The 27,131-nt window shown below is 37.1% G+C and overlaps 1 protein-coding gene across 1 annotated transcript; it reads right to left on the bottom strand.

Moving 5' to 3' along the window:
- Positions 1 to 1,145: 1,145 nt before the first annotated feature.
- LOC18440993 (uncharacterized) lies at positions 1,146 to 17,065 on the bottom strand. The gene is made up of 5 exons (XM_006851123.4): positions 16,953 to 17,065; positions 16,581 to 16,701; positions 16,228 to 16,331; positions 1,505 to 1,636; positions 1,146 to 1,417 (listed from the first exon to the last, which is right to left on the bottom strand). Exons 1-5 carry the CDS (start codon positions 16,953 to 16,955, stop codon positions 1,391 to 1,393), a joined length of 387 nt encoding a protein of 128 aa, XP_006851186.1. The 5' UTR covers positions 16,956 to 17,065; the 3' UTR covers positions 1,146 to 1,390.
- Positions 17,066 to 27,131: the final 10,066 nt, after the last annotated feature.

Raw genomic sequence — 27,131 nt, forward strand, 5'->3', positions numbered from 1 at the left:
AACCTCACCCTCAACATCAACCTCCACAATTTTTTTTTGTTAATGTAACAAAAAAGAATGCGACCTTGGGATTCAGACTATAAACTTGTGCAACATCAACAGCCTTTAGCCAACTAGCTTCTAGCCAACTCCATTATTCGAAATACAAAATACAAAGTGTATGGCGATCGAGATCGCTGATCCACATTAGTGGCTCGGCAATCACCCCCAGAATCCTTTTCAAAACACTCGGTACAACGAAAGAAATTCTCACTATCATCAATGAGCAACACCTAAGATAACGAACGATAAGTACTCATTCTCCGAGTAAGCATTTGATAGCAAAAAAAGCTCCAAAGTCTCCTAATAGTACATTTATGGCATAAAAACAGAACTCCCTAAACTTTGTAAATGTGCGTCTGGCACACCAATCCCTTTTAAAAAACTTGACATTGGGGGTTCAAACCCATGGTCAGGGGTTCAAACCCATGGTCAAGGCACTAACTGATAGAACTAATATCAGAATAGAACCAGAGCTTTCAAATATATTGAAAGAACAAAAAGAATCTAATGAACCAAGATGTAACATTGGAAAATGTTCCATACAACACCGGGCAGGGCCTACACCTTCAGGGTGGGGTTTGAGAGGGGGGATTCCTGGCCACAGCGCCTAGGTGGCCCAAGTTTTCTTGAAGTTCTTCAAGATTTCTAAGAGGAATATGGTTTTTTTCGAGTTTTTTTAGCTCTAAAACGTCAAATATTCAAGTTTCATCACTAGGAAAATGATGGAAAATTCCCTTTCACGAGGGGCATTTTCACCCTGGACACAACCCTAAGCGCCTGCCCAGGGCTAGGTGCTGGTCCCTAGGAAGGCAACCAGGAACCCACTGCCCAGAGGCCTGCCTAGGCTTAGGCAATGCGTTCACGCCCCCCTGGCCACTGTTTGAAACAAATGGGTAGATATATACGTAGATAGTGCGCTTGTATGAGCCCACATGCACAATCTATACACACAATGCGCATGTGCACAGGCTGGCACCCACTAAACAACTCATGCGCAGTGCACAGACTCTAAACAGAGAATAGATGACACATATATGCGTACAGGAAAGAAAAGATGCTAGAGCCCCCACCTAATTCGCATGGGACTGATTTGATAACTCATATTTTGAAATCAAAACAAGCATAATTGCCATAACTCTATATACTTACGAAGTACTTCTCATACACTTCCTTGTAAGTTTGGAAGACCCAAATACAGGAAAATAACTCCAATGTAACAAATTGTCTTTAGAACAAACGATGACAAAGATCCGAGGGTGCAGGGTGAAAGAAACAACAACGTCATTAAATCAAGCATCAGTTGAAGGTTTTCACGACCCAAGATCCATTCCGCCAGAAAGATTAGAACTCAGATCAAGAGCTTCTCAATTGCATCCTATGAATTCAAAAGCATTCATCAGTACAATGGAACTGACTAAAATAGAAACTGAAAAACCAAGGATACTAAAGACCAGAAGACCACCTTTAGTTGTTGTATTTGGGGTTTCAATTGACTACCCTCATTGCTGGTTACAGAACACGCAATCACTGCCCTTGTGACTCCACATGCTCGACCAAGAGCTTGCTTTGAAGGAACAAAGACATAGGGTACATTCTGCAATTCCCAAACACAAAAAAATCAATATGCATTCCTTAAATATTATTTACAACTATGACACTGACAAATAATATGAAACACACTTAGAGTAAGTTGTATATCTGACTACATCCCTTCTTTTGTTTTCCACCATAAGGCAAATGAATGGTAAAGACCATGACTTGTCCTACACTAGAAAATAGTACACTAGGATAACAGTTTTCCAGAACAGAACTAATAATAATCTCAAATCATAGACCTGACACAATCAAGCTCTCACGGCCCTTGAAAATTGTAAACAGATACAAGGCAAAACCTAAACAGGTTGCCTATGCCAAAAGATTTCATTTTCTCAGAATCAGGTTTTAGAACAATGCGAAATGTGTCCTAAAAATTACAGAAAAACCAATGAAGCATGCCAAAAAGTGAACAGACCCTCGTATTGCAATGGAAAAAACCATCAGAATTCAAAGTAGCTCGATCTAATTCAAAAATATCACAACTGGGAATGCCTAGCATATTCCTTTGCATCCTTGTGCTTTCCCAAACTAATTAGAAGTCACGATCCTGTCTCTAAGCAAAGCAGCTTGAACTGTTTACATGAACGAGAGAAAAACAAACTCTGTGATCTAAGCCACTTCACTGAGAGAATTGCTCTCTCTATCTCGGCTGCTTTCCCTACTACCGGCACAAGAGGGACTTTTTCTCTAAAGCCTACTTCCTCTCTCTGATCTCCAAACCTAACTTCCACTTCTCGCTGGAAAAGTGATCGCCTGCCCTATTTTTGAATGAAAGAAAGGCATGATGAACCCTAGCCCAGTAAGCCCACACCTGTAAATCTGCCCATTTTGATATCTCTGCAGGATCTATGTTTCCCAGCCACTAAGGTTCCGTTCGGTCCTCTTCCCCATGGGTCTTGTATATGAATTGGAGAGCAGGGCATCAAAAATCCTTCTATTCCAATAGGCCGAGTGAACAGCATGTGTCCTACCTCTGGAGAATCACGCCTATCGAATGAATGATTGAAGAAAGAAATGCACTCTGTTCATAGTTCTTTCGACACATCTTTTAGCTCGTAGTAAAGCTTCAAAAGCGCCATAGCGCCCTGAGTCATTAAGAAAAAATAGGGGTCCGATCAAGTCATTAAGCATCATTTATACAAATAAGCAATTACAAGCATATATCAATCTGCACACCTATCCATCTAGACAAAATCATCATCATCATCATCCTAGTGCTTTCCATAAGTCCCAACTCGGTTCTCCACTCTGCGCTATTAAAAGTCATCCTCAATGAGGCCATAAGTCCCTATATCTTTTCGGACTACTTCCAACCACATCCCTTTGGGCCTACCCCTTGCCCTTTCAGTCCTGCCACTTGAACTAATTCGCACCTCCTAACAGGTGTTGTACTTGGTTGGTACCACACATGGCCAGCCCACCTAAGTCTACTCTCTCTCATTTTATCGCACACCTGAATTCTTCCAAAATACACACAAAAAAAGTATGCTGACACATTGCATGCCAATAGTATGCAACACATCATCTCTATCAACCCATAAAAATAAATTGTTCCATATGACAGTTTTTTCTGTCATAAATGCAAATGCAGAGACAGAAGAAGGCATGAATGCACTCGTGCAGGCAGACACACAGATAGGTACACGTGTATATGTAACTGTGTGTATATGTAAGCATCTGTCTGTGTTTCAGAAATATTATAAAATAGGAGCAAGAAACAAATAAACCTGGAATATTAAATAGAACAGATAAAACAATGTTTATCAGGCTATCAGCTAATTAAGCCAAGGATCATTTTTAGGAATACTTTAACAGGTAACAATACCCATTGAGCCTTTTCGTAGTAATTGTTCTTCTTATGAATAATATGATCTCCACAAACACCTGAAGTTTCCAAACTGCACCACCTCACACCAAAGATATAGCTGCCTTTTGTTTATAACAATTTAAGTGCTATTGATCCTCGAGAGTGGGAGGGAATGCCCACTGAAAAGCGCTCCTTCAATACCCCATCTCTAAAAGCATGAGTAATGAAGACCAACCCATCTTAAATCTCTTTTAGAACATCAGCTAACCTCCACTGTATCACTATGGCTCATGTTAAGCAAGCCATAGTCTGCCATCAAGGCATACTCTATAATAATTGCAAGAGCCAAAAAATCATCATAATCCACCCCATATCCCCAATTATATCCAAGTGGATGAGTCTAACCTTATTATACCCAACAATTACACCAAACAACAGTGTTCTTTGGTAGACACAAAATTGATTGCTCTCCTTTGTTTCCTGTTTCTGAATATTACGTATTTGACTGAAGTTGGTAACATCTTCAAGATTGGGAACATTACTGACATAATCTAGGTCGAAGGAAATTAGGACCATGGTATGTCAAATAGCCAAGAGAAAACATATCTACTAGAATGAGAAGTCAGATTAGATCTTTTGTATAGGATGACCTTGTTAAGCCTGAATGTGTGCATCAGATAAATAAATATCTGTAACCAGCTTTAGGGAATGCAGGCATAAAAGAAATGTTTAGGATTACAATGGGACAAAGGCTTATGTATTGGAGTGTATATTCTAAAAGAGCTCATGAGATTCAGATATACAACGTAAAAAAGAAAATCCAAATTCAGAAAATGTTATCCACCAAGTAAAGGCCTTTAGAACTTTTCAATATATCATTATCAACATCATCATCATCATAGCCTTTTTCCAATTAATTGGGGTCGGCTACATGAATTCTGACCCGCCATTCTGCTCTATTCCATAAGTCTCCATATCTTTTCGGACTACTTCTAACCACGTCCTTTTGGGCCTACCCCTTGCCCATTTCCGTCCTTCCACTTGAACTAACTTGCAGCTCCTAACAGGTGTTGTATTTGGTCGGTGCCACACATGGCCAGCCCACCTAAAGTCTACTTTCTCACATCTTATCGCCTATTGGTGCTCATCTTATCGCCTATTGGTGTAACACCTAAGTTTTCCCAAATGGATTCATTTTGAATTCTATCCCTTCTTGTCTTGCCACTCATCCATCTCAACATCCTCATCTCCGCTACACTCATTCTATAGGGATATTGTTTTTTGTCCGCCAACATTCCCCTCCATAGCGCAAAGCTGGTCTCACAGTTGTCCTATAGAACTTTCACTTCAGCTTCATTGGTACGCGGCGATCACATAAAATTACAGTTGCACATCTCTACTTCGCAGACCCAGCTCTAATTCTGTGTGCCACATCTACCTCAATCTCTCCATTTTCTTGGATTATCGACCCATATATTGAAAGTGTATTCCTTTTTATACTTCCTGGCTGCCAATATTAACTACTTCCTCATCCCTACTATTATTACTAAACTTGCATTTCATATACTTTGCCTTAGCACGGATACTTTTAAAACCTTTGGATTCTAAGGCATCCCTTCAAATTTCTAACTTTGTGTTGACATCGTTTCGGGTCTCATCGATCAAAACTATAACATATGTGAACAACATGCACTACGGTACCTCATCATGTTCGTGCCTAGTTAAGTCGTCCATAATTAAGACAAAGAGGTATGGGCTCCATGTTGACCCTTGATGCAGACCTATTGTCACTGAAAACTCACTTGTCTCTCCATTAGTTGTTCATACACTAGTTAGCACTCTATCGTACATATCTCTCGCCAAGTTGATGTAAGGTCTGGAAACTATTTTCTTTTCCAACACCCGCCAAATCAAATCTCAGGATACTCTATCATAAGCTTTCTCTAGATCAATAAAGACCATGTGGAGGTCTTTGCCCTTCGCCCAAAACTTCTTAATCAGTTAGCTAAGTAGGAAACTCAATTGTTGACCTTCCTGACATAAAACCAAATTAGTTTTCAAATACACTCGTTTCATGCCTTAGTCGTTGCTCAATCACTCTCTCCCAGAGCTTCATAGTATGGCTCATAAGCTTGATCCCTCAATAGTTTGTACAATTCTGTATGTCTTCTTTGTTCTTGTAAATAGGTACCACAATACTTTTCCTCCATTCATCTAGCATTTTCTTTGTTCTCAACACCTTATTGAACAGCTCCGTCTGTCAGTCAATGCTAATCTCACCCATGCACTTCCAAACCTCTATCGAGATACCATATGGTCCTAAAGCTTTTTCTATCTTCATCATTTTCAAAGCTTCTTTCACTTCCGACATCCTAATCCTATGAATGTATCTAAAACATGGACTGTTAATTTACTATGCTTGAATAATATAAAGCTAGATAAATATACAAATAAAGCACAAAACTCAAAACTAACAGTAATTTCATTGATAATTTTTATTCCACATAAATACAATGCAAAACCTCCTTACATTAATTGATACACAGGAGGGCAAGAGTTCTTAGAACAATTGTGACTTAGACCTAGATGTTGCAATCCAGGATAATGTAGTCCCGTTTGTATGTCTTCATTTTCTTATTTTGCGATAGACTCTGCATTAGCAAATGTCATCATTGTCTATTTTATATATATTATTTTGGTTCCAACCATAGTTACTGGGATCAACCTTCATGGGTAGAGTTCCGACTCTGGATTCTAGCTCTCGCGAGTTTTTTTTTATGGATCTCGATCCCCTCTCTTAGAGATCTCAATCCTTCAAGACGTCATTTTTATTGTACTAGGGATCTTGATTTTCTTATCTTAGGGTTCACGATTTTCTCATCTTTGGGATCTCAATCTAGAGACTAATAGGAGCCAGACTTTCAAGGCATCTTATATGAGTGGTATTGTTACACCAGACCGAGGTCCAGACAACAACGGATCAACATTCCATTAACATGGTTTGAGATTCAAAACCCAATGCATTGAATTTTCATTATCATCATCCAAGCCTTATCTCAATTATTTCAGGTTGGATACATGAATCCAGTTCCTCCATCTCTCTCTATTGGTTATACACTCAGTAAGACCAAAAGTCACCATATATTTTCTCACCACTTCTATCCATGTCCTTTTAGGACTTCCCCTTGTACTTTTCAAACCTTCTACTTGAACCAAAACACACCTCTTAATCAATGTTGTATTAGGTCTTCGCTGCACATGGCCAGCCCACCTAAGTTCCCTCGTATGTATTTTTCCTCATCTTATCAACTATTGAATCCCACCTAAGGTCCTTCGTATGTATTTATTCTGAATTCGATCCTTTCTTGTCTTTGCTACTCATCCATCTCAACATCCTCATCTCAGCTACACTCATCTTATGGATATGTTGTTTTTTTATTGTCTAACATTCCATCCCATAAAGAGTGGCTAGTCTTACAACCGTCCCATAGAATTTCCCCTTCAGTCTCAACAATGTGCTACGATCACATAAACTCTGGATGCACGTCTAACCTTTGCCAATTCAGCTCTTATTATATGTATGACATCTTCCTCAATCTCTCCATTCTCTTGAATTATCGACCCTAGATATCAGAAGCAATTTCTTTTAGGTATTTCTTGACCATCAATCTTAACTATTTCCTTGTTTCTACACCTATTATTACTAAATTTGCATTCTCATATATTTTGTCTTAATCCGACTAATTATAAAATATTTAGATTCTAGAGCATCCCTCCAACGTTTTAAAAACCGGACCGCCTAGCACCTAGGTAGGCCAAGGGGGGCTAGGCATAGGCTGGCGTCCTAGAAAGGCATCCACAACGCCAAAGGGCGAAAATGGCCATTGTTGAGAAGGCATTTTACGATTTCTATTTTTTCTATTTTTGTCTTTTTCTAATTTAAGGTTTGAAAAAGAGGCTGGGGGGGGGGGGGTGGGGGTGTTTTATTTGAAACCTAAACCCCATTTGAACTATTTTAGAGCGAAACACTTCAAAACTTTGGGATTTCGTGGTTTCCATAAGATCGAAGGATTTCTCAAAGTTTCTAGAAATCGATCCAAACATCTACCTTTGAATTTGGATTTACCTTTGAAGATTATTTAAGCTTATTAGAGGGCTTTTTAGAAGATTTTGATATTCAAAAACATATCAAAAGTGGAAGTTTGAAGATCAAGCAATCAAAGTTAATTAAAAAATTTTGTTTTTCAGATTGCTTAGAATAATTTGAGATGTTCTCTTTGGTTCTAATAGAAGTGGTGATCTGTGCTGGGAATATCGCTATAACCCGATTCCTTTAGATAAAACCTTTAGATAAAACTGAATAAGATGCAATTATTGGGAAAAGGATATAAATAAGGGTATATGTCGGTTTAAGAAACATCTGCCAGTATTTGGGGGGATGTTGCCCTGTGTATGAATTAATGGTTCGAAATGCATGGAATTATAGAGTAATGATTATCGATGGACTATATGTTATGTATTCTTAATGTGTAATATGCCTCAATATGCATTTTTTTAGCTTTTACACAAAATCTAGCCCTAAAACAGTTGGATCAGACACCTTCTTATGCTTTTTATTCTACCTGGGCACCCGCCTAGGTGGTAGGCACTTAGCAGCCTAGACCGCCCTTCGGCCGCCTAGGCGCTGCACGGCCCTTTTTGTAACACTAGGTCTAACTTTGCATTGGCATGGCCTCTAGTCTCATCGATCAACACTTTGTCATCCGCGAACAACATACACCACAGTACCTCATCTTGTAGGTGACTGGTTAACTTGTCCATAACCAAAACAAAGAGATATAGGCTCAATGCTAACCCCTGATGTAGGTCCATTACCACTGAGTCTCTCCACTAGTTGAGCAAACACTATTAAGCATTATCTCATACATATCTCTCACTATGTCAATATGGCCTCTGGTGACTCCTTTCTTTTCCAACATCCACCAAATTAATCTCTAGGTACCCTATTATATGCTTTCTCTAAATCAACAAAGACCATGTGGACATATTTCCCTTCGTCCTAAATTTCTCAATCAGTTGTCTAAGTAGGAAAATGCCTTCGATAGTTGACCTCCCTGGCATAAAACAAGATTGATTTATTGATATACTCATTTCACGCCTTGGTCATTGCTCAACCACTCTCCCCCACAGCTTCATAGTGTGGCTCATAAGGTTAATACCTGGATAGTTTATACAATTATGTTTGTCTCATTTGTTTTTGTAAATAGGAATAACAATACTTTTTCTCCATTTGTCTCGCAGTTTCTTTGTCCTCTACGCCTTGTTGAACAGCTTGATAAGCCAGCATATGTCAATCTTCCTGCATTTCCAAACCTCTAATAGGATACCATCTAGTCCTAAAGCCTTTCCTATCCTTATCTTTCTTAAAGCTTCTTTCACTTCAGATATCCTAATCTTGTGAATGTAACTATGACCTTCGCCCTCATTCAGTCGTTGCTCACTGAAATTTTATTTTGTTATATTGTTTTTGGATTGGAAGTTGGAACACAAACCTATTGAGTTAATATGATCAATCAACAAAGTCACAAAGTAGTAAAGTATCTTTTACAAGTAATAAGAGGACAAGACTTAAGAATAAGGTTACACTACACAGTCGCCAGGTAGAGTAGATCCTAGAAGGGAGGAGAGACAATGGAAGAGTCATTGATCCAGGGAGGGAAAGGAGAAAATTTGAAATAACTATATAGAGTTATAATTAACATGGCCCCTACTAAGAAAATGTTAAAATAACTTTATACAATACACTAGGGCAACACAGTAGTCATGATCCCCAAAGTTGAATTACAAATGTCAATTATCTTCTCTTGTGCATGCACAACATCCCCTTCTAGTGGCATAAAATCCTCTTCACGCTATCAAGCTAAGGCTGCTAAGCCGTAAGTACTGACAAGAACACAGTCATATGCTACTAATGCAATATATTGATTCTTTGATTTCATTTCATTACTACAAGGACTCAAAATGTAAGTTTTGTAGGTCAATCGATGACCGGGTAAGTCAATGGATCTCAATAAGATGATTATTGAGAATTTTTAGGACAGAATAAGCGATTATTGTTATGCTTATACTTAATATTCTGGCAATGATATTAATAATGATTGAAGATATCAAGGCTAACAGCTAATATTAATTATTAAATGAGAAAGGTTAGGGTTTCATAATAAATTAACAAAAGGCATCAAGCGTCCATCTTTAAGCTGAAGTATGTGCGCCATAAAAAAGGGTCACTCAACCAAAACCTAAAGCCAACGATGTAATAAAAAATATATATATAAAAATAAAAATAAAAAACCATTCAATGATAGCACTTACAAAATTCACATTCTATTTATTTGTTCATATTTGTGAACCCCGTGATCTAGATTATCTTTCCCAAAAATTTTGGTTCTAAAATCCATCACTAAGATGGGCCTAAGAGTGAGGAGGGGAACCAGTTGAACAAATGAGCAATACGTGGCAAAAGTCAGAGGGAAAAAAGCAATTTGAAAAGACCGGACAAAAACATGGAATATAGAAATAAGCATTGTCAACTTTTCACTTGGTTTTAGTATCTTCTCCCGATGAAATGTTCAGATTCCATGCTCAACCGGCAAAGCTGCCATCATGAACTATTGATGGAGAGTGTATGTGGGTCCTTGAGAGGGTCCTTTCCACATGATTTTTGGAAATTGAAAGAGAGAAAAGCTTAGGATTTTGCAACCCTAGTTTGGGTGTAGAGAAGAAACCCTAGATTTCTTTGAATCATGCTTGTGTTTGGCTTTGTTGCTGCTAATATTACTATTCCTCAAATTTCCTGCATCAACTATTCGCTCTCTACACAACCCCTCCATGTTGAACTTTCTCAAAGTCTCTCTATTGCAGCACACCTCCTCCTCCCTTCTCCACAAGCCTCTTTCAGTGGCCATTAAGACAAGCAAATGTTCCCTCTATAGGATCCCCATACGAGTGGTAAGAGCAAGTTGGAATATGCAATTGGAAGTTGGAACTCGAGAAAAAGAGAAAGATGGGTCTCAGTGAGTTTTAGAGAGAGGAGAGGGTGAGAGACAAATGAGGGTACAGAGAGAGTGACAGCATTAAGTCCTTGAGAGTTGGAAAGAGGATGCCATCATGGCGGAGTGTAGAACCACCGGGCATACCAAGCAACTCAAATAGGCGAGCAAGCCTCTTTGATAACATTTAGAGTTTCTGATGTTTTTAGGGCATTCACAGAAAGGAATAGTAGGCGTCATCGGTATGATGAGGAAAGATTGTGTTTATTTTTAGCAAATTTTTCCTATTATCAGTGAAGTTGTTGATAGTTATTCTTTGTTTTTTTAAAGTGTTAACTTTACTGTTGGTAGTTTCGGCTATACCAAAATAAATAGATTGTTTTTGGCTAGAGGATGCCTCTGTTAGTTGTAGACTTTCAAATATTAAGACAAAAATGGATGTAAGAGGTTCAGACTTCTCTCTCTCTCTCTCTCTCTCTCTCTCTCTCTCTCTCTCTCTCCACCCACCCCCCACCCCCCCTTTCTCTCCCTCCCTCCCTCCCTCCCTCTCCGAGAAATTCTTCGGCCCACCAATTGTGAAGCTTTTGAAAGTCTATGAACACAATGAGCCAATGTTTTAATTCAAAGTCCTCTCCCTATGAAACTATTATGCAAATGATTTGTGCAGCTTTGGATAGTTTATGAAAATGATGGTGGTCCAAAGCTAAATGGACCATCCTCTCTCTCTCTCTCTCTCTCTCTCTCTCTCTCTCTCTCTCTCTCTCTCTCTCTCTCTCTCTCTCTCTCTCTCTCTCTCTCTCACACACACACACACACACACGCACACACATATGCACACACGCACAAACACAACAATTGAGAAAAGTTGTACCTGCTGAAAAAACTTACTAAGAAATTTAGAGCTCTTTATTTACATTCACAAAGCCTAAATTTAATAGGAGGTTGTGGAGTGCAAGTCAATGGTTTCGAAGCCTATGAAGGGCCTTATAAAGGTTGGGTTCCATAGCAAGGGCTGGTGGGAAGGTTCGAAAAACTCAGCAACCGAGACCGAAGGCAAGCTACAAATTACAAAAAGGTTTTTAGTTTCGCCATCTCTCATTAAGGGGACCGTCCCCAATCCAGAGAACAGCCTAAAAAGAAACCATGTTTCCACGATAAACCTTGAAATTTAGAGATCGAAAAGATTGGCCCCAGAGGCATGGATGCTTCTATAGAAACCTGAGCACCGACAACTGGCCCTTTTAAGGGGAAACTAGGTGAGGGAGTTGGAGGCATATTTGTGCATGACAGCCTCACCCCAAAGAAAGTCAGGATTTGTGGCATAACACCACCATTTCCCAAGAAGAGTGAGATCCATGCATTTTAGGTTTCGGATACCTAAAACACCTAGGTGCATAAGGAAGCCCACCTGATCCTACGCCACAAGAAAGAACTTCCTATGAGGCCACAAGAAAGAACTTCCTATGATTCTTGTCTCCAAACCATAAGGACACTTTCATAATGTTTTCTAAGGATTTGGCAACACTGCTCCGTATCAAGAAGAGGGACATGTAGTAAATGGGTAAATTGGAAAAGGGTAGCATTGATGAGACTGATTCAATATCCTAGGGACATTCTAGCTTTCTATGGAAGTTGTGATAACCAGAGAGGTATGCCAAGGTATTTGGAGGGATTCAGTAGCACAACCTAATATGGAAGCCAGGATAATAAAGGGCATCATGAGGGAAATGGACACCCATAAGCTTGGATTTCAGAATGCTGATATGCATCCAAGTGACCACCTCAAAAAACACGTAAGGAACAACCAGATAGCATCTACTTCTTCAAAAGGCACTGCAAAAACAAGGTTGTCATCTATGTCTTGTAGGTGCGAAACAGTTTTACCTATCCTCATTGTTTTGAAACCAAACAGGCAACCCCTATTATAGAGCCTGGATACGGACCTACTAAAAACTACATCCACAATAGCGAAGAGAAAGGGGGGGATGGGGTCATCTTGGAAGTCCCTATAGAGGAGTGGAAATATCCTTTGAGAACCATTAATGAGGACCGAGAAGGAAGCAAAGGAAACACATCCTTTAATCCAACGCCTCCTGCTAGGGCCGCAACCCATGAGACCCATGACCTGTTCAAGAATGGACCAGTTGACATGATCATAAGCCTTTTCCGAATCGAGATTCTAGATCAGGCCTGGAGTTTTGAAGAAGTGTTGAGTATGAATAACCTCTGACCAACCAGAGCCCCATCAAGGATCTGACGATTCTAGACAAACCAATATGGTTGGGAAAGATGAGGTGACCATGGAAAAACTTGAGCCTAGAACCCAGGACCTTGGGTGAGGATCTTATAGGAGGTGTTAAGGAGGCTAATTGTTATGAACCCTTGATGAGAGCAATGAATGGAGTTCATGCTTCTATTAATAGTCGCACAATGGTAGAATTTGCTAAAAGAAAGAGAGGTCGGAAAAACATGGCGCCCTAGAACCTAAAAAGATGATAACTAGAAAACCATCTAGACCCAGGGTTCCATCATTACCTAGGTCAGCGATGGTGTTACATATTTCATTAGGGACAAAAGGAGCCTCCAAGTTGTTTGCCCCACCCTAGGATAGGGAAAGGAAACCAAGGTGTGATATGGTAGGACGTGGACCAAGTTGAACTGAGAAAAGGTTCTAGAAGTGGGAGGAGATGGCAAGGACCCTTGGTCTAGGCAATGTTGTGATGATGATCCCACGCCATCAAGAGCTAGCAACTTCATGGAAGAAGGTTGTCTTCCTATCTCTGACCTTGAGCCATTTAATGTGAGATCTTTGAAAACATAATATCCCCTCTTTCTTGAAGCGAGTCTCTAGTAAGGAGTGACCCTCTTCCTATCTCTAACCCTGAGCCATTTAATGTGAGATCTTTGAAAACATAATATCCCCTCTTTCTTGAAGCGAGTCTCTAGTAAGGAGTGACCCTCTTCCTTGCAAGCGTGAGACACCTTATCAAGAGGCCCAATGCTTCAAGGGAATCAAGATTCTAAGTGTGATCCATACGATAGTTTTTGGTTGAGGTGAAGTTCGATGAAATATTTAGGCTCCAGGTTTTGATGGCCAATTTAAGGACTCAAAGCTTCTTCTATATACGAAAGCCAGCCCTACCAAAGACCAAAAAGGAGGGCTACCAAAAGTTAAACTTGGCGTCAATATCCGGTTCTTCTAACCAAGCTAGTTCGAACCTCAAAGGTTTAGAACCGGGGGGTGGTGTCTAGAATGATAGATTTATGGCCAGATGTAGGTTTGGAGAGTGTAAACGATCAAGTTTTATTAAGGTAGAATAGCAAAGTGGTCCTATCAGGTGAAAGAGGAAACAGCTAAAGGAATTTCAAGGAGATTGTTGTCCACGATGAAATTTGAGAAATCCATCATAGCAAGAGAGATCCTAGAGGGCCTGTTGGTCTCATGGAGCCACCGGATGTGTGGAAACCCCCCAGAAATCACCCAAGGATTAGTGCTACTAAAGCATAGGGTTACCTTCAATGACATTAAACCAAATCAATTTGATTAAATAGAAAGTATCATTCACCATTCTTTCTTTAATCAACAAAGATCTTTGTAGTTGTGGTTTTGGTTATTCATACATTACTTCATTGCTCAAATGTCAAAAAAAATTTGCAACATCCACAATTTCCAATAATAGTATTACCTAGCTAGAAACAATCAACATGGCATGGCCAACTCAGGGTCCCAATTAGAGCTAGTATCTTGCTTGTTATTCCTCTAGGGAATAGGGAATAAGTGATAATCGTTCAAAAACATGGAAGAAAATCATAGAGTTATGATCATCTCAAAAACTTGAAAAAGCAGAATTAGTACAATAAATGAACTAGACTGCAGAGGTTGAAAAAACAGGTCTTAGAATTACAAAACATCATCACATCATGGAGAACAACCTATAGATATGAGTAAAATGAGGACTTCATGGCTCTAGCAACTTTTATTTCACAACAAAAGAGAATTTAGTCGTGCTCATGCCATTGATAGGTATATGAAGCTCCCAACAAATAATGATCAATTTTGGAACTTGAAATGGCAACCAAATAATTCAAATCATCAAAATGATGATTACAACATTTCTCTATAGATTATCGATGTCCAACAATTTGCAAGTGTCAGAGACATCAAACCCAACTGTTTTAGCATAAAAAAGTATATAAAATACGTAAAAAATAAATAAATAAATAAATAAGAAGATATGTAAAATCCATAATAAGAAGGAAACTTAGAAAAGGGTGTATAAAAAAATTAATCCATGCAAAAAAAATTCAAAATATCAGTCCGGTAAACATATAGCATGGTTATTGCGCCAATGCACACATACATCAAAGTATAGGTAGAGAAACTTAACATTGTATGCAGTATGTAAGAATCCTATGAAAAGAATACCAACCTAAAATTTCAGGGTTTTGCAATCTAACAGTGGGGCAAAGGGATTTCCAACTAAAAATGCAAATACAAAAATAAAAGAAAAAAGATTGTGCAATAGAGTTGAGGAGAGAGAGAGAGAGAGAGAGAGAGAAAGGGGGGGAGAGAATATGTCAATGAGAGATGAAAAACAATGGCCAAAGAGAGAGACAGAGAGTAAAGAGTGAGGGAGAACTATAAGAAGAAAGGGCAGGGACACTTTGCACTTCCTTGGGTCCACTAGTCAACAAAGAACAGAGGCCTTGGGGATTCAGTGACCTCAGTTCAGCAGACAGCACATGATCACCGTTCATGGAACAAAAAACAAAAAAGCCAAGGCCAAAGGGCCCAAGATACTTCATTGGAACAAGGAACAGCAGTCGCAGGCCCTTCATGGAGTAGCCAGCCGATGAACCTTTGTCAATCAAGTATTTGGGAACCCTAAGAAAACCCTAGAGTTGGATTCAATAATGGGAACTAGAAGAGAGAGAAATCTCGCAGATTGCAAGATTATTGATATCCCTTCTGAGGGTGACTTCTAGATGCAGATGTGAGGTGGTGACACCCCCACTTATGTGCTCCTCACAAGTTGACATGTCTAACAGGTTCATAGGGTCGTGTTAATACTGGTTGACTACACTACTCCAAAACAAAACCCAGATTCTGTTACACCATTATTGTACACTAGGTAAGATGATGCTTTAGATGAAATTATGTCGACCATGAAAATGGAATATCAAGAGGGAACCCACAATAGAACATGAAAGTTCTTTGTCTCAAGAACCTTGTATTCACAAGCCTAAAACTAGCACTCTTGGCCACTCTAATACCATTCCATTTCCCAATAGAATATTGTCTATTTGATGGCTGATTGCTTTTTGAGTACTTCCTGTATGTTTCTAGAAACTGTAGAAAAGATCATGAACGCCTACTCAAAGCCTATAAGAAGAATCTATGGAAACTTGCCATACTAAGGGCAATGTAAGGTTTTTTTTCCCTTTTTTTTTTTTTCCTTTTTTTTCTTTTATGAAAAGGAAAACAGCAGCCTCATCGTAAGTTTAACAGCTACTTTCCTACCCATACCACCGTTGCCACCAAGCCAATGTCTGATAAGGTAAGATTAGCATATTGACAGCTTTGTAATGAGCATCCATGTCATCTATCATGAACAGAACTCCAACAAAAAATGCAATCCCATATGCTATAAAGAGAACCCATATGTCACAGAGGCATAAACAATTTATTTTTCTGCTTATTGGAACAGAATGCTTAAAAATTGGAATGGATACCTTATCTTCAGCTAGCAAAGGGAGATGGAGAAGGATCTCCAGTGGTTCAGTATCTGCTGCCATCACGATAAATTCTGAAATACCCCTATTCAAAGTCTTTGTTGCTGCACCGCCAGAAAAATAAATAAGAAACAAAGGGGGGGGGGGGGGGGGGGGGGGGGGGGGGGGGAATGGGCAAAAGAGAGAGAAGAAGATACTGCTCGCTTAAACTTCACATAAGCCACAACAAATCAACTTAACAAAAACAAATATGAGCTAGAAAAATCAAAACTCACCCGAATTTTACTTTCCGGTTTGAAAAATATATATATATAATCAAAAGAAAACAGGACAAACGAAGGCCTGAAAAATACCTTCATTGGCTCCCTTCTTGAGTTGCTTATAGTTGGCGGCTTGCTGAATGAGGTCCAAAATAGTGATGGTAAGCTGAGCATCAGCCAACGGGTATGCTTTGGGGTTCACAGCTTCAGAACTCTAAATAAAGCAGTAAAAAAACACAAGGAAAAGAGTTAAGCATGGCTATAAAGAAAACACCAGTAAATCTCAGACGCATCAGAAATCAATATTCGATTATTAACACAAAAAACAACAAAAAAGAAAAAAAGGAAGGAGAAAACAGTGAGAAAGGAGAAACTGAACAATATTTTACTCGGTGCAAATAATACAGAAAGGAATAAAAGGCATGCAGAAGAGCCCAGAATAGTAGTTGAGAGAAGATTAGTTACCATGGTTCTAGGGTTTTGGTTTCAGTGGAAGAGACTTTGGAAGGGTGTTGCGTCGCCGTGGCTCTGAGCGGGAAGAATGAAGAGCTACGCACCCGCATTTAACAAATGCGATCGTCGCCTTATATTAGAGGGAGTAGTTTTGGGAGAGGCGGAATAGACTTTTGGGTAGTTTAGAGAAACAAGAAGGCCACAAGATCATACTAATGGGAAAGCTTTCTATGCTTCCCGGACAGCTGAGAAGATCTATCCTCCCCCTCCTTTTTAACCATTCATTTGAAATAGGTGGCTGAGATTTCCCCCATCTTTTTAACCCTTGATTTGAAATAGGCGGTCTTTTTAACTTTTGATTTAAATAGGCGGCTGAGATTAGAAGACACTAAATATCACAAAAATATAGTCACGAGTTAAGCCGGTAACCCATCAAAATAACCTATAAAAAAGAGTAACTTGTTTCCCTTATTAGAGAGAAAGCGTTGGAAAAGAAAGGAAAGCCATGATCAAAAAAAAAAAGTATAGAAAAGAGGAGATAACCAGCAAACTAAAGAAGAAGGTGAAAGCTATAAGAGATAGATTTTAAACTCTCATCGGATCGTATACCCATTCAAGGAGTCTGACAAAAGGGGCTTTCGATGATAAAAATTAGGTAGGTTTTGTTTCATCTGTTACAAGTGTAAAGAGAAATAACGCATGTGGGTATTGTATTTAATTTTTCTCTCTTTTATTTTGGGCTATTGGATTTCATCTAATCCAATAATTGTGGCGTTATATGAACTTTACTCTTTTAAAGTGATTAAAACCCATTTGTTTAAAGAGAGCAATAGTAAGAAAAAGATAGAGAGATTTGGTTGCAATTGGGTTTTCTCTTGAGGGTTATTGTATGCTTTGTTTTAGAGAGAGAAATTAAGCAAGAGCTTGAGCCCATTGTGGATTTGTTGTATGCCATGTTTTAGTGAGAGAAAATGTCAAAGAGAATTCATTTTTTGGTGTTCTTGGTGCCTTGTTTTTTGGGCATGTTTAAAGTGAGAAATGGTTGCTGGAAATTGCTGTTTTGAGATCGATTTCACCTTGTAATATTTCCAAATCAGTAAGTAAAGTATTGTGTCATTCTCCTATGGATGTAGATCACGGTGACCGAACGACATTAAATTACTTGTGCTCTGTGAATGCATATTGCTGGATTTTTCATTCTATGCTCTTGCTTTGATATTGTGTAGTTCGCATTGCTTATTTATATTGCTATGAATGCACAATGGATCAGATTTTTCTGATTTTTACCAATCGATCCCAACAACTAGTATCAGAGCCTAGGGTTTGTTCTTCATTGCGTCTGTAAAGAAAGGGTTTTTTGCTATTGTGGTTATTTGTTGTATTTTTTTAAAAATGAAAAGGGCAATGGAATTTGAAAAATTAAATCAAAGTAATCGGCCAATATGGAAAATGATGATGGAAGATTATCTTTTTCGAAAAGAATTGGATCTGCCACTTCGAGCTAAAGAGGTCATATATGTTGGAATAGAAGATTGGAATAGGATGTTCTTGATCATAAATGTTTGGTAGCTATTAGACCATGTATTTCACCATTAATTTTATTTGATGTTTTTCAATGTAAAACATTTGCAAAGTTTTGGCAATCTTTTCAACAACCCTTTGGTTCAAATAAAATGCATGCCATGAAAAAGTTGTTTCTTTTGAAAATGAACGAAGGTACTATAATTAGAGCTATGTTAGTGAATTTAATTCAATTTCTGCACAATTGAGGTCTTTGAAAGTGAATTTGGATGAAGAAGTTTTATGTTTGCTTTTGCTGAGTTCTTTGCCTGCTAGTTGGGATATCTTGGTTACCACTGTGATTGATACAATGGTTAACAAGTTTAATTTGAAAGATGTTTTGGCTTCATTGTTGAGTCAAATCAAGCATTGGCAGCAGGAGATAGAGGAGAACCCAACATAGAGAGCAGGAGATAGAGGAGCAGGTCCAAGTCACAATGCAAGAATGTTACCTGCTGGTATGCTCTGAAGAACAAAAAAAAGCCAAGGCCAAGGATGGTCATGCCGAAGCAAGTACAGTTTCATATGGTAAAGATGTGGTCACTTTTAGTATTTCATGTACAACATTATTGATTGCATATACTTGGGTTTTAGATTTTGGTGCTTCATTTCATGTTTGCTCAAAAATGTCATATTTTTCATCCTACACAGATGTGGATGGTAGCTTGGTTTATATTGATGATGAACAATCTAGCAAAATCTTGGGCATTGGAAATATTGTTATCAAGCAATCAGATAGAAATAAGTACACATTGAAAAATATAAGGCATATTCTTGAGTTGAAGAAAAATCTTATTTCAACCGAGTAGTTAGATGACTTTGGTTTCATAGTGACTTTTGAAAATGGGTCATGGAAGATTTCAAGAGGTATGATAATGTTGAAAGGGCAAAAAGATGAAAGTCTCTACACTCTTCATGGCATGGCTCAAAGGAATGATGCTACAAAGAAGATCGTTGCTACAACTAGTAAGCAAGATGATATGAAGATTTGGCATACTCGATTGGGTTATCTCAATGAGCATGGTATGAAGGTATTGTAAACTCGAAATCTTATTCCTATTTTTAAGCACTCATTTCTTGATTTTTGTGAACATTGTGACATGGGTAAGCAGCGTAGAGTTAATTTTAAAAGAAATGAATTTCATAGAAAAAGTAAAGTATTAGAATTGATTTATTCTAATATGTGTGGTCATGTTAATGTTAAATCTCTTGGTGGAGCTTCTTATTTTGATACTTTTTTAGATGATTATTCTAGAAAGTGTTGGTTGTATCCTTTGGCATCTAAGGATAAAGTTTTTGAAGTTTTCAAGGTTTTCAAAGTCAAACCTGAAAAAAAAAAAAAACAAAGAGATTTATAAAATGCTTGCAAACTGATAATGGTGGCGAATATTGCTCGAATGTCTTTGATACTTTTTATAGAGAAAATGGTATTCGCAGGGTAAGGACTATTTTTGGGACACCACAACAAAATAGTGTAATTGAGAGAATGAATAGGACCATCATTGATAGAGTAAGAAGCATGTTATCACAATCCGATCTTGGTAAGCAATTTTGGGTTGAAATTGCTAGTACAACTATGTATTTGATCAATAGATATCCCAGTGCACCCTTGAATGGTGAAATACCTAAAAATCTGTGGAGAGGTAAAAGTGTGTCATATGAACACTTGAGAACATTTGGGTGTGAAGCTTATGTTCAAGTGCCTAGTAAAAGTAGAGCCAAGTTGGATGCTAAGTCAAGAAGATGTGCTTTATTGGACATAGTAGTAATGATAGAGGTTATAAGATTTGGGATCCTATTACAAAGAAGACCATCAGAAGTCGAGATGTTCTCTTTAATGAGAATGTAATGTTTGCTGAAAAGAAGTAGGAACAACCAAAACAAAAAAGACTTGTTGTAGATATACAAGAACCAAATCTCAGTCTTTCACCTCAACAAATGCATGAGAGTCAAGCTCAAGCTCAATATAGTTTTGATGGAGGTGATGCTCGTTATGAGGATGACACTGAATTAATTCAAGATGAGGAAAGACTATCAGTTACACCTGAACCAGAATTGAGAAGATCTATACGCCCTCACAAGCCCATACAAAGATATTATTCTTCCTATATTATGCTTTGTATACTAATAATAGTGAACCTGAGTCTTTTCAGGAGGCTATTTATTGCCCTAATGGTAAAAGGTGGTATAAGGCAATGGAAGAAGATATTGATGATTTCCATAAAAATGATATGTGAGAGTTGGTGGAGCTTCCACATGGGAAGACAACATTGAAGAATAGGTGGGTATATGTTATTAAGTGGGAGACAAATGGTCTTATGCGATATAAGACCAGATTTGTGGTGAAAGGTTATGCGCAAAAACTAGGTGTTAATTTTAATGAAATTTTTGTTTCTATTGTTAAGCATAGCCCTATTAGAGTTGTTTTATCTTTGGTTGCTAAGTTGAATTTGGAGCTAGAACTATTTGATATTAAAACTGTCTTCTTGATAAATAAATTTATAAATGCCAACCTAAAAGTTTTGATAACAAAACAATCCTAACTTGGTTTGCAAGTTGAAAAATGGATTGCATAATGTGAAACAAGCATCTGGGCAATAATATAAGAAATTTGATAGTTTTATGCTGGGTGAAGGTTATTCTAGATGTGAATTTGATCACTGTGTGTACTTCAAAGGTTCAACATATGGTTCTTTTAGAGATTTGTTGCTTTATGTTGATAATATGCTTATTACTAGCAATGATCTAAATGAAATCAAGTCTTGAAGCTTGATATGTCCAAATATTTTGCCATCAAAGATCTTGAATAAGCCAAGAAGATATTGGGCATTCACATCCATAGATATAGAAAACAAGGTAAGCTTTGGTTAAGTTAATCTGGATATATTTCAAAAGTCCTTGAGCGTTTAATATGATTGATTGTAAACCTATTTCTATGCCATTAGTTGCACATTTTAAGCTATAAAAAATGATAAATAGAAACAAGATGAAGAATGTTCCATATACTTCTGCTGTGGGTAGTTTGATGTATGCAATGGTTTGTACTACACTAGATATTGCCCATGCAGTGGGAGTTGTTTCTATATTTATTTCTAATCTAGGTTGGGAATATTGACAAGCAGTTAAGTAGATCCTTCGGTATTAAAGGGGACACGAAATGTATGCTTCTGTTTTAGGAATTCATTATTGGAAGTTGTTGGTTATGTAGATATAGATTATGCAAGATGCTGTGATACTAGAAGGTCTACCACTGTATATATTTTCAATGTTGGTGGTGGTGTAGTCAACTGGATGTCAAGGATGCACGATATTGTTTTCATGTCATCAACTGAAGCTGAGTATGTGGTATTGACTGAGGCAGTGTAGGAAATGACTTGGTTGAGAAGGTTGCTCGACCAGCTTGGGGTGAAACATGATAAATATGTTATGCATTGTGATAACCAGAGTGCTATTCATTTGGATAAGAATGCAGCTTATCACTTCAAGACAAAGCATATAGAGGTCAGATACCAATTTACTTAGTTGGCCCTTGTGCGTAAAGATTTACAGGTGGAGAAGATTCACACTAAGAAGAACCTTGCTGATATGTAGACAAAAGCTGTCTTAATTGAAAAGAATACAATGTGTAAAAGACTTTCGAGGTTGGGTGAGATGTAACCTCGAGTAGATGGAGAATGATGCATCAGCAGTTATTTCAGAGGCTTTGTAATTTGTCTTCATGTGGAAGATTGTTATATGTGTGAAGATAAATCACACATGTGGGTGTTTTATTTAACTTTTCTCTCTTTTATTTTTATCTTGGGCCATTGGATTACATCTAATCTAATGGTTGTGGTGTTGTAAGAACTTTACTCTTTAAAGGGATTAAAACCTTTTTGTTTAGATAGAGAAAGAGCGAGTAAAAGATAGAGAGATCGGGCTGCAATTGGGTTTTCTCTTGAGAGTTGTTGTATGTTCTACTTTAGATAGAGAAAGAGAGCAAAAGCTTGAGCCCATTGTGGGTTTATTGTGTGTTTTATTTTAGTGAAAGAAAATGTCAAAGAGAACCCATTTTTTGGTGTTCTTGGTGCCTTGTTTTGTGGCCCTATTTAGAGTAAGAATGAGCTGCTAGAAATTGATGCTTTGAGCTCAATTTCACCTTATAATCCTCCCAAATCAGTAAGTAAAGTGTCGCATCATTCTCCCATGGATGTAGGTCACGAGTTGTGACTAAACCACGTTAAATTGTTGTGCTTTGTGAATGCATGTTGCTAGATTTTTCATTTCATGTTATTGTTTTGATATTGTGTAGTTTATATTGCTTGTTTATATTGATATGAATACTATGAATGTTATAAACCCTTCCATCTTCACTTCTTAAAAGTTTCTCTTTTTAAAGGAAATCAACGCACTCTCAAAAAGATTTTTTTCGTGCATTGAAAATAAATAAAAACGAAGAAACTCAATACAACTTTCTATGAGAAGAAATACAATCCAAAACCCATTTTTTGGATTGGGGTTTTGAATAGCCTAAAAGATAAACTAAAAGAGATTGTGTAATTTGCAGTAAAGTTTGACTTGAAAAGATAAACTAAATCCATGGAAATAAAAAGATGAATTTTTTCCTCAAGAGTTTGGCTAGAATTGTCTTCATTGCGCATTGAGTGTTGATTTTCAGCTGCCTTGGCCAACTCTACATCTGATTTGAATTTTAGCATATAGTACTTCTACTCCATATTATACTTTTGCTTTCTTCTTTATTTTATATCTAAAGGACTGGTTTTTGAGAATTGATAGTGCCACTTGTACTTTTTGCCATCTATTTTGAGTTGGTTTTGGCTTTGAAAACTTGCTTTCATACCATGATTTTTCCATTTTCTAACACAAGTAGGATATGTTGTTGTGGCATTATGAATCCTTGATGCGAGTTGTATTATTTTGTAACCTCTTCAGTATGCTCTTTATTCTTCTTCAAAACCTTGAGAATTGGAATTGGGGAAAGAGAGAGATAGAGAGATAAAACCAAGGTTCGATTCAAGATAAATAGTGTTTTTGCTTATGGAGTCTAGAGATAGAGCCAGTTCTTCCTCGAAGAATGATGAGCCTTCTTTATTTGGGATTAGAGGAAGAGTAGCTCAATAAAAATCTTTTATGGTACTCCTCAAAAAAAAAAAAAAATTTAAGTGATTTTGGTTATATTTTATATAGATTGTATCTTAAGAAACTTAATTTCGAATGCTCCCTCTCTATCTCTGCATCGCTTATTGTGATTTGTAGTAGTGAATTTTAAATTTTGTAGTTGTTTTGCTATCAAGTTATATTCAATTTTAGTTAGTATTTTTTATTTATTGTTCTATTAGGGATATATTTATTTTGAAATTCGTACTTATACTTAAATTTTGTGTCTATGTGATATAGAAATGAATTTGTGTTAATTACTTATATTTAGGTATTACTAATTAAAAGTTATGGACATCACTAGAGAAGGTGGAGGGTGCTCAAGTGGTGACATTATTGCTAATATGGAGCCTATTGAGGCTTACATACCCATTGAGGCACTCGTACCTGATGCATCCTATGAGATCGGACTAGGATGAGTTCTATAAAGACAATTTTATGGATGGGAGTTATGATGATATATTGATAATACATTTGCACTAATTGATTTTTATGTTAAATGCTTAGTTCTTTCCACTTGCAATTGTTTTCCATTTTGAATTGGTTACCGAGTTAATGAATGTCCCAAATATTCTATGACTATATCAGTTTGAATAACAATGCAAGAAATCAAAGAAGATGACATATTAAGAACAAGACTAGAGTTTTTTTTTGCAAGCCCAATACTTCTTGGGAATGGAGATTCTAAACCGAATTTTTGTATAGCTTCCATATGTTGCAAATTCATGTTGAAAGTAGAAATTTGTATAGTTTGAAATGCGTACGTTGAATAGCTTTGAGATGGAATTTTTGTATAGCTTTCTATTTTGCAATTCATGTTGCAAATAGAATTGTTGTATAGCTTCAAAATGGATTTTTTGTATAGCTTCCACATGTTGCAAACAGTATGTAGATCTCTCGCATTATCCCATGACTTAGCTATCCCACTCTCTCTCTCTCGCTTTGCATGTGTGTTTCTCTCTCTCCCCCTACAAACACTATCTATGGTTTGCGCTTTCAATAGGACTCCTTAACTTTTAACACTAAAATAATAGTACTTTAGATCATTCACAAAAGAAAAATCTATGTATGCCCAATTACTTATGTGCCCAGAAGGTCGGTCCAACACATTTTATTATCAGTCCGACACAAAACGTTTTGGTACCCAGAATGCCGGTCTGACACATTTTATTCTCGGTTTGGCACAAATTCTTCTGGCGCCTAGAAGACCAATCCGATACATTTTACTCTCGGTCCGACACAAAATATTCTGGTACCCAAAAGGCCGGTCCGACACATTTTATTCCCAGTCTGGCACATATCCTTTTGGTGCCCAAAATGTCGGTCCGACATATTTTACTCTCGGCCTGACACAAAACATTATGGTTCCTAGAAGGCTAGTTCGACACATTTTATTCTCAGTACGACACAAAACATTGTGGTGCCCAGAAGTCCAGTCTGACACATTTTATTCTCGATTCGACACGAAATATTATGGTGCCTAGAAAGCCAGTCCGAGACAATTTATTCCCGGTCCAGCACAAATCCTTATAGTATCCAAAAGTCCGGTCCGACACATATCCTTATGGTGCCCAGAATGCAAGTCCGACACATTTTATTCTTGGTCAGACCAAAAGATTTTGGTGCTTAAAAGCTTTGTCTGACATAGTTTATTCCCGGGTTGGCACATATCCTTCTGGTGCCTAGAATGCCGGTCCGACGCATTTTATTCTCGGTTCGGCACAAAACATTTTGGTGCCCAGAAGGCCGGTCCGACACTCGTTATTCTCGATTCGATACATATTGTACTAGAACCCAAAATGTCGTTCAGACACATTTTATTCTCAGCCCGTCACGAATGCTTCTGGTGCCCATAATGTTGGTCCGACACATTTATTCCCGGTCTGGCACATATCCTTCTGGTGCCCAGAATGCCGATCCAATACATTTTATTCTCTATCCGGTACAAATGCTTATGGTGCCCATAATGCTGGTCCATCACATTTTATTCCTGGTCTGATACAAAACTATACAATTCAAGAACTCTTCTAAACTTGCAATTTATGAATTTCAAATAGAAATTTTGGACATATAAATGTTAGGAAATAACCATAAAATGTATAGGCGTGGAGATAGCCTTCATTTCTAATTTACGTCAGATAGAAATGTCATTTCTAATTCCCTCATATTCATACATCAGATAATATCAGGTAAGTAGTAGATATCAAGACCGAAGCATACATGCTCTCAAAAAATTACCCAAATTTGCTTCTAGTACTATGAGAAGCAGTGGTTTAAAAACGGATCACTGCCTAGGATCAAGCACCCCAAAAGCCCATTTGGATTGGTGAATTGGCGTTTCGATTCGGGAATCGATCGAATTTAGCCTTAAAAAAAATTCAAAAAAATTATTAAAAATCATTATAAATGTTTTTTTTAGGAATCCAATAAGAAATGAGGGTACTATATTAATATTTTTTGTTGTTTTGCATCAATATGCGAATATTGAGATGTTCTTTCCCTGTATGAAGATTCTCATCAAACATTTATTAAAACCTAACTAAATACAATATTATACATTGAAATTAGAATTATTGGTTTGTATTTTTTTATTTTATCATCACTTTACTATAAAAATAAGAATAAATTGAAATTTGTCTTATAATATCATCTAATTTAAAAAATCTAATTTACAACTATAACAAAAAATAATACATTGCATAATTTATAATGTAAATAAATTAATAAATAAAATATAATATTTAATTATCATTGTATTTAGTATAATTATTAATATTATTATTATATAAACGTGATTCAAAAAACAAGGGTATGACCCTCACAAATAAATAAACCTAATTTATAATAATTAGTGTTGATAGAAATATAAAATTTAGTACCATAAATTTACAATCATATTTTAATAAAATTAAAAAAAAATAATAAAGAAATTCATCTTTGCATTGTGGGATAATTGTTAAAGCAACTTAAAATAAATTCTAAAATGGTATGAGCTAGTGCTATTTTTCTCTCTTAAAATATCTCATAGACTAGATTTTCTTTTTATTGTTCAATAAACCAGTATTAATATTATTAATATTATTATTTAATATCCTATAAGCTAGTACTGATTTTTTTAATCCCAATTAGCTAATAGCCTAATACTATTAGTCTCTTTTTTTTTGGATAAGTAAATTTAAATTGTTTTTGGTGAAGGATAGGGGTGATGGGCCCTATCTACCAATTATTATTTTTAATAATTTTCTCATCTTTAAATTAATATTCTTAAATTTCTATTAAAGGCCGCCATGTTATAAAAGAAATTAATATAATTACGACATCTATTTCTTGGTAAAAAAAAAAAAATCTAACAAATAGCAAACAGGTATTTATATATGAGAGAGAGAAAAGAGCTAACACTTGACAAGGTGAATGGGACAAAATATCCCACATAGAACATCTAAGATACCTTTGACATATATAAAACCCTCTTCA

This window comes from Amborella trichopoda, chromosome 2 (genome assembly GCF_054954075.1).
Source record: "Amborella trichopoda isolate Santa Cruz 75 chromosome 2, AtrichopodaSantaCruz75HAP2 v2.0, whole genome shotgun sequence".
Taxonomy (NCBI): domain Eukaryota; kingdom Viridiplantae; phylum Streptophyta; class Magnoliopsida; order Amborellales; family Amborellaceae; genus Amborella; species Amborella trichopoda.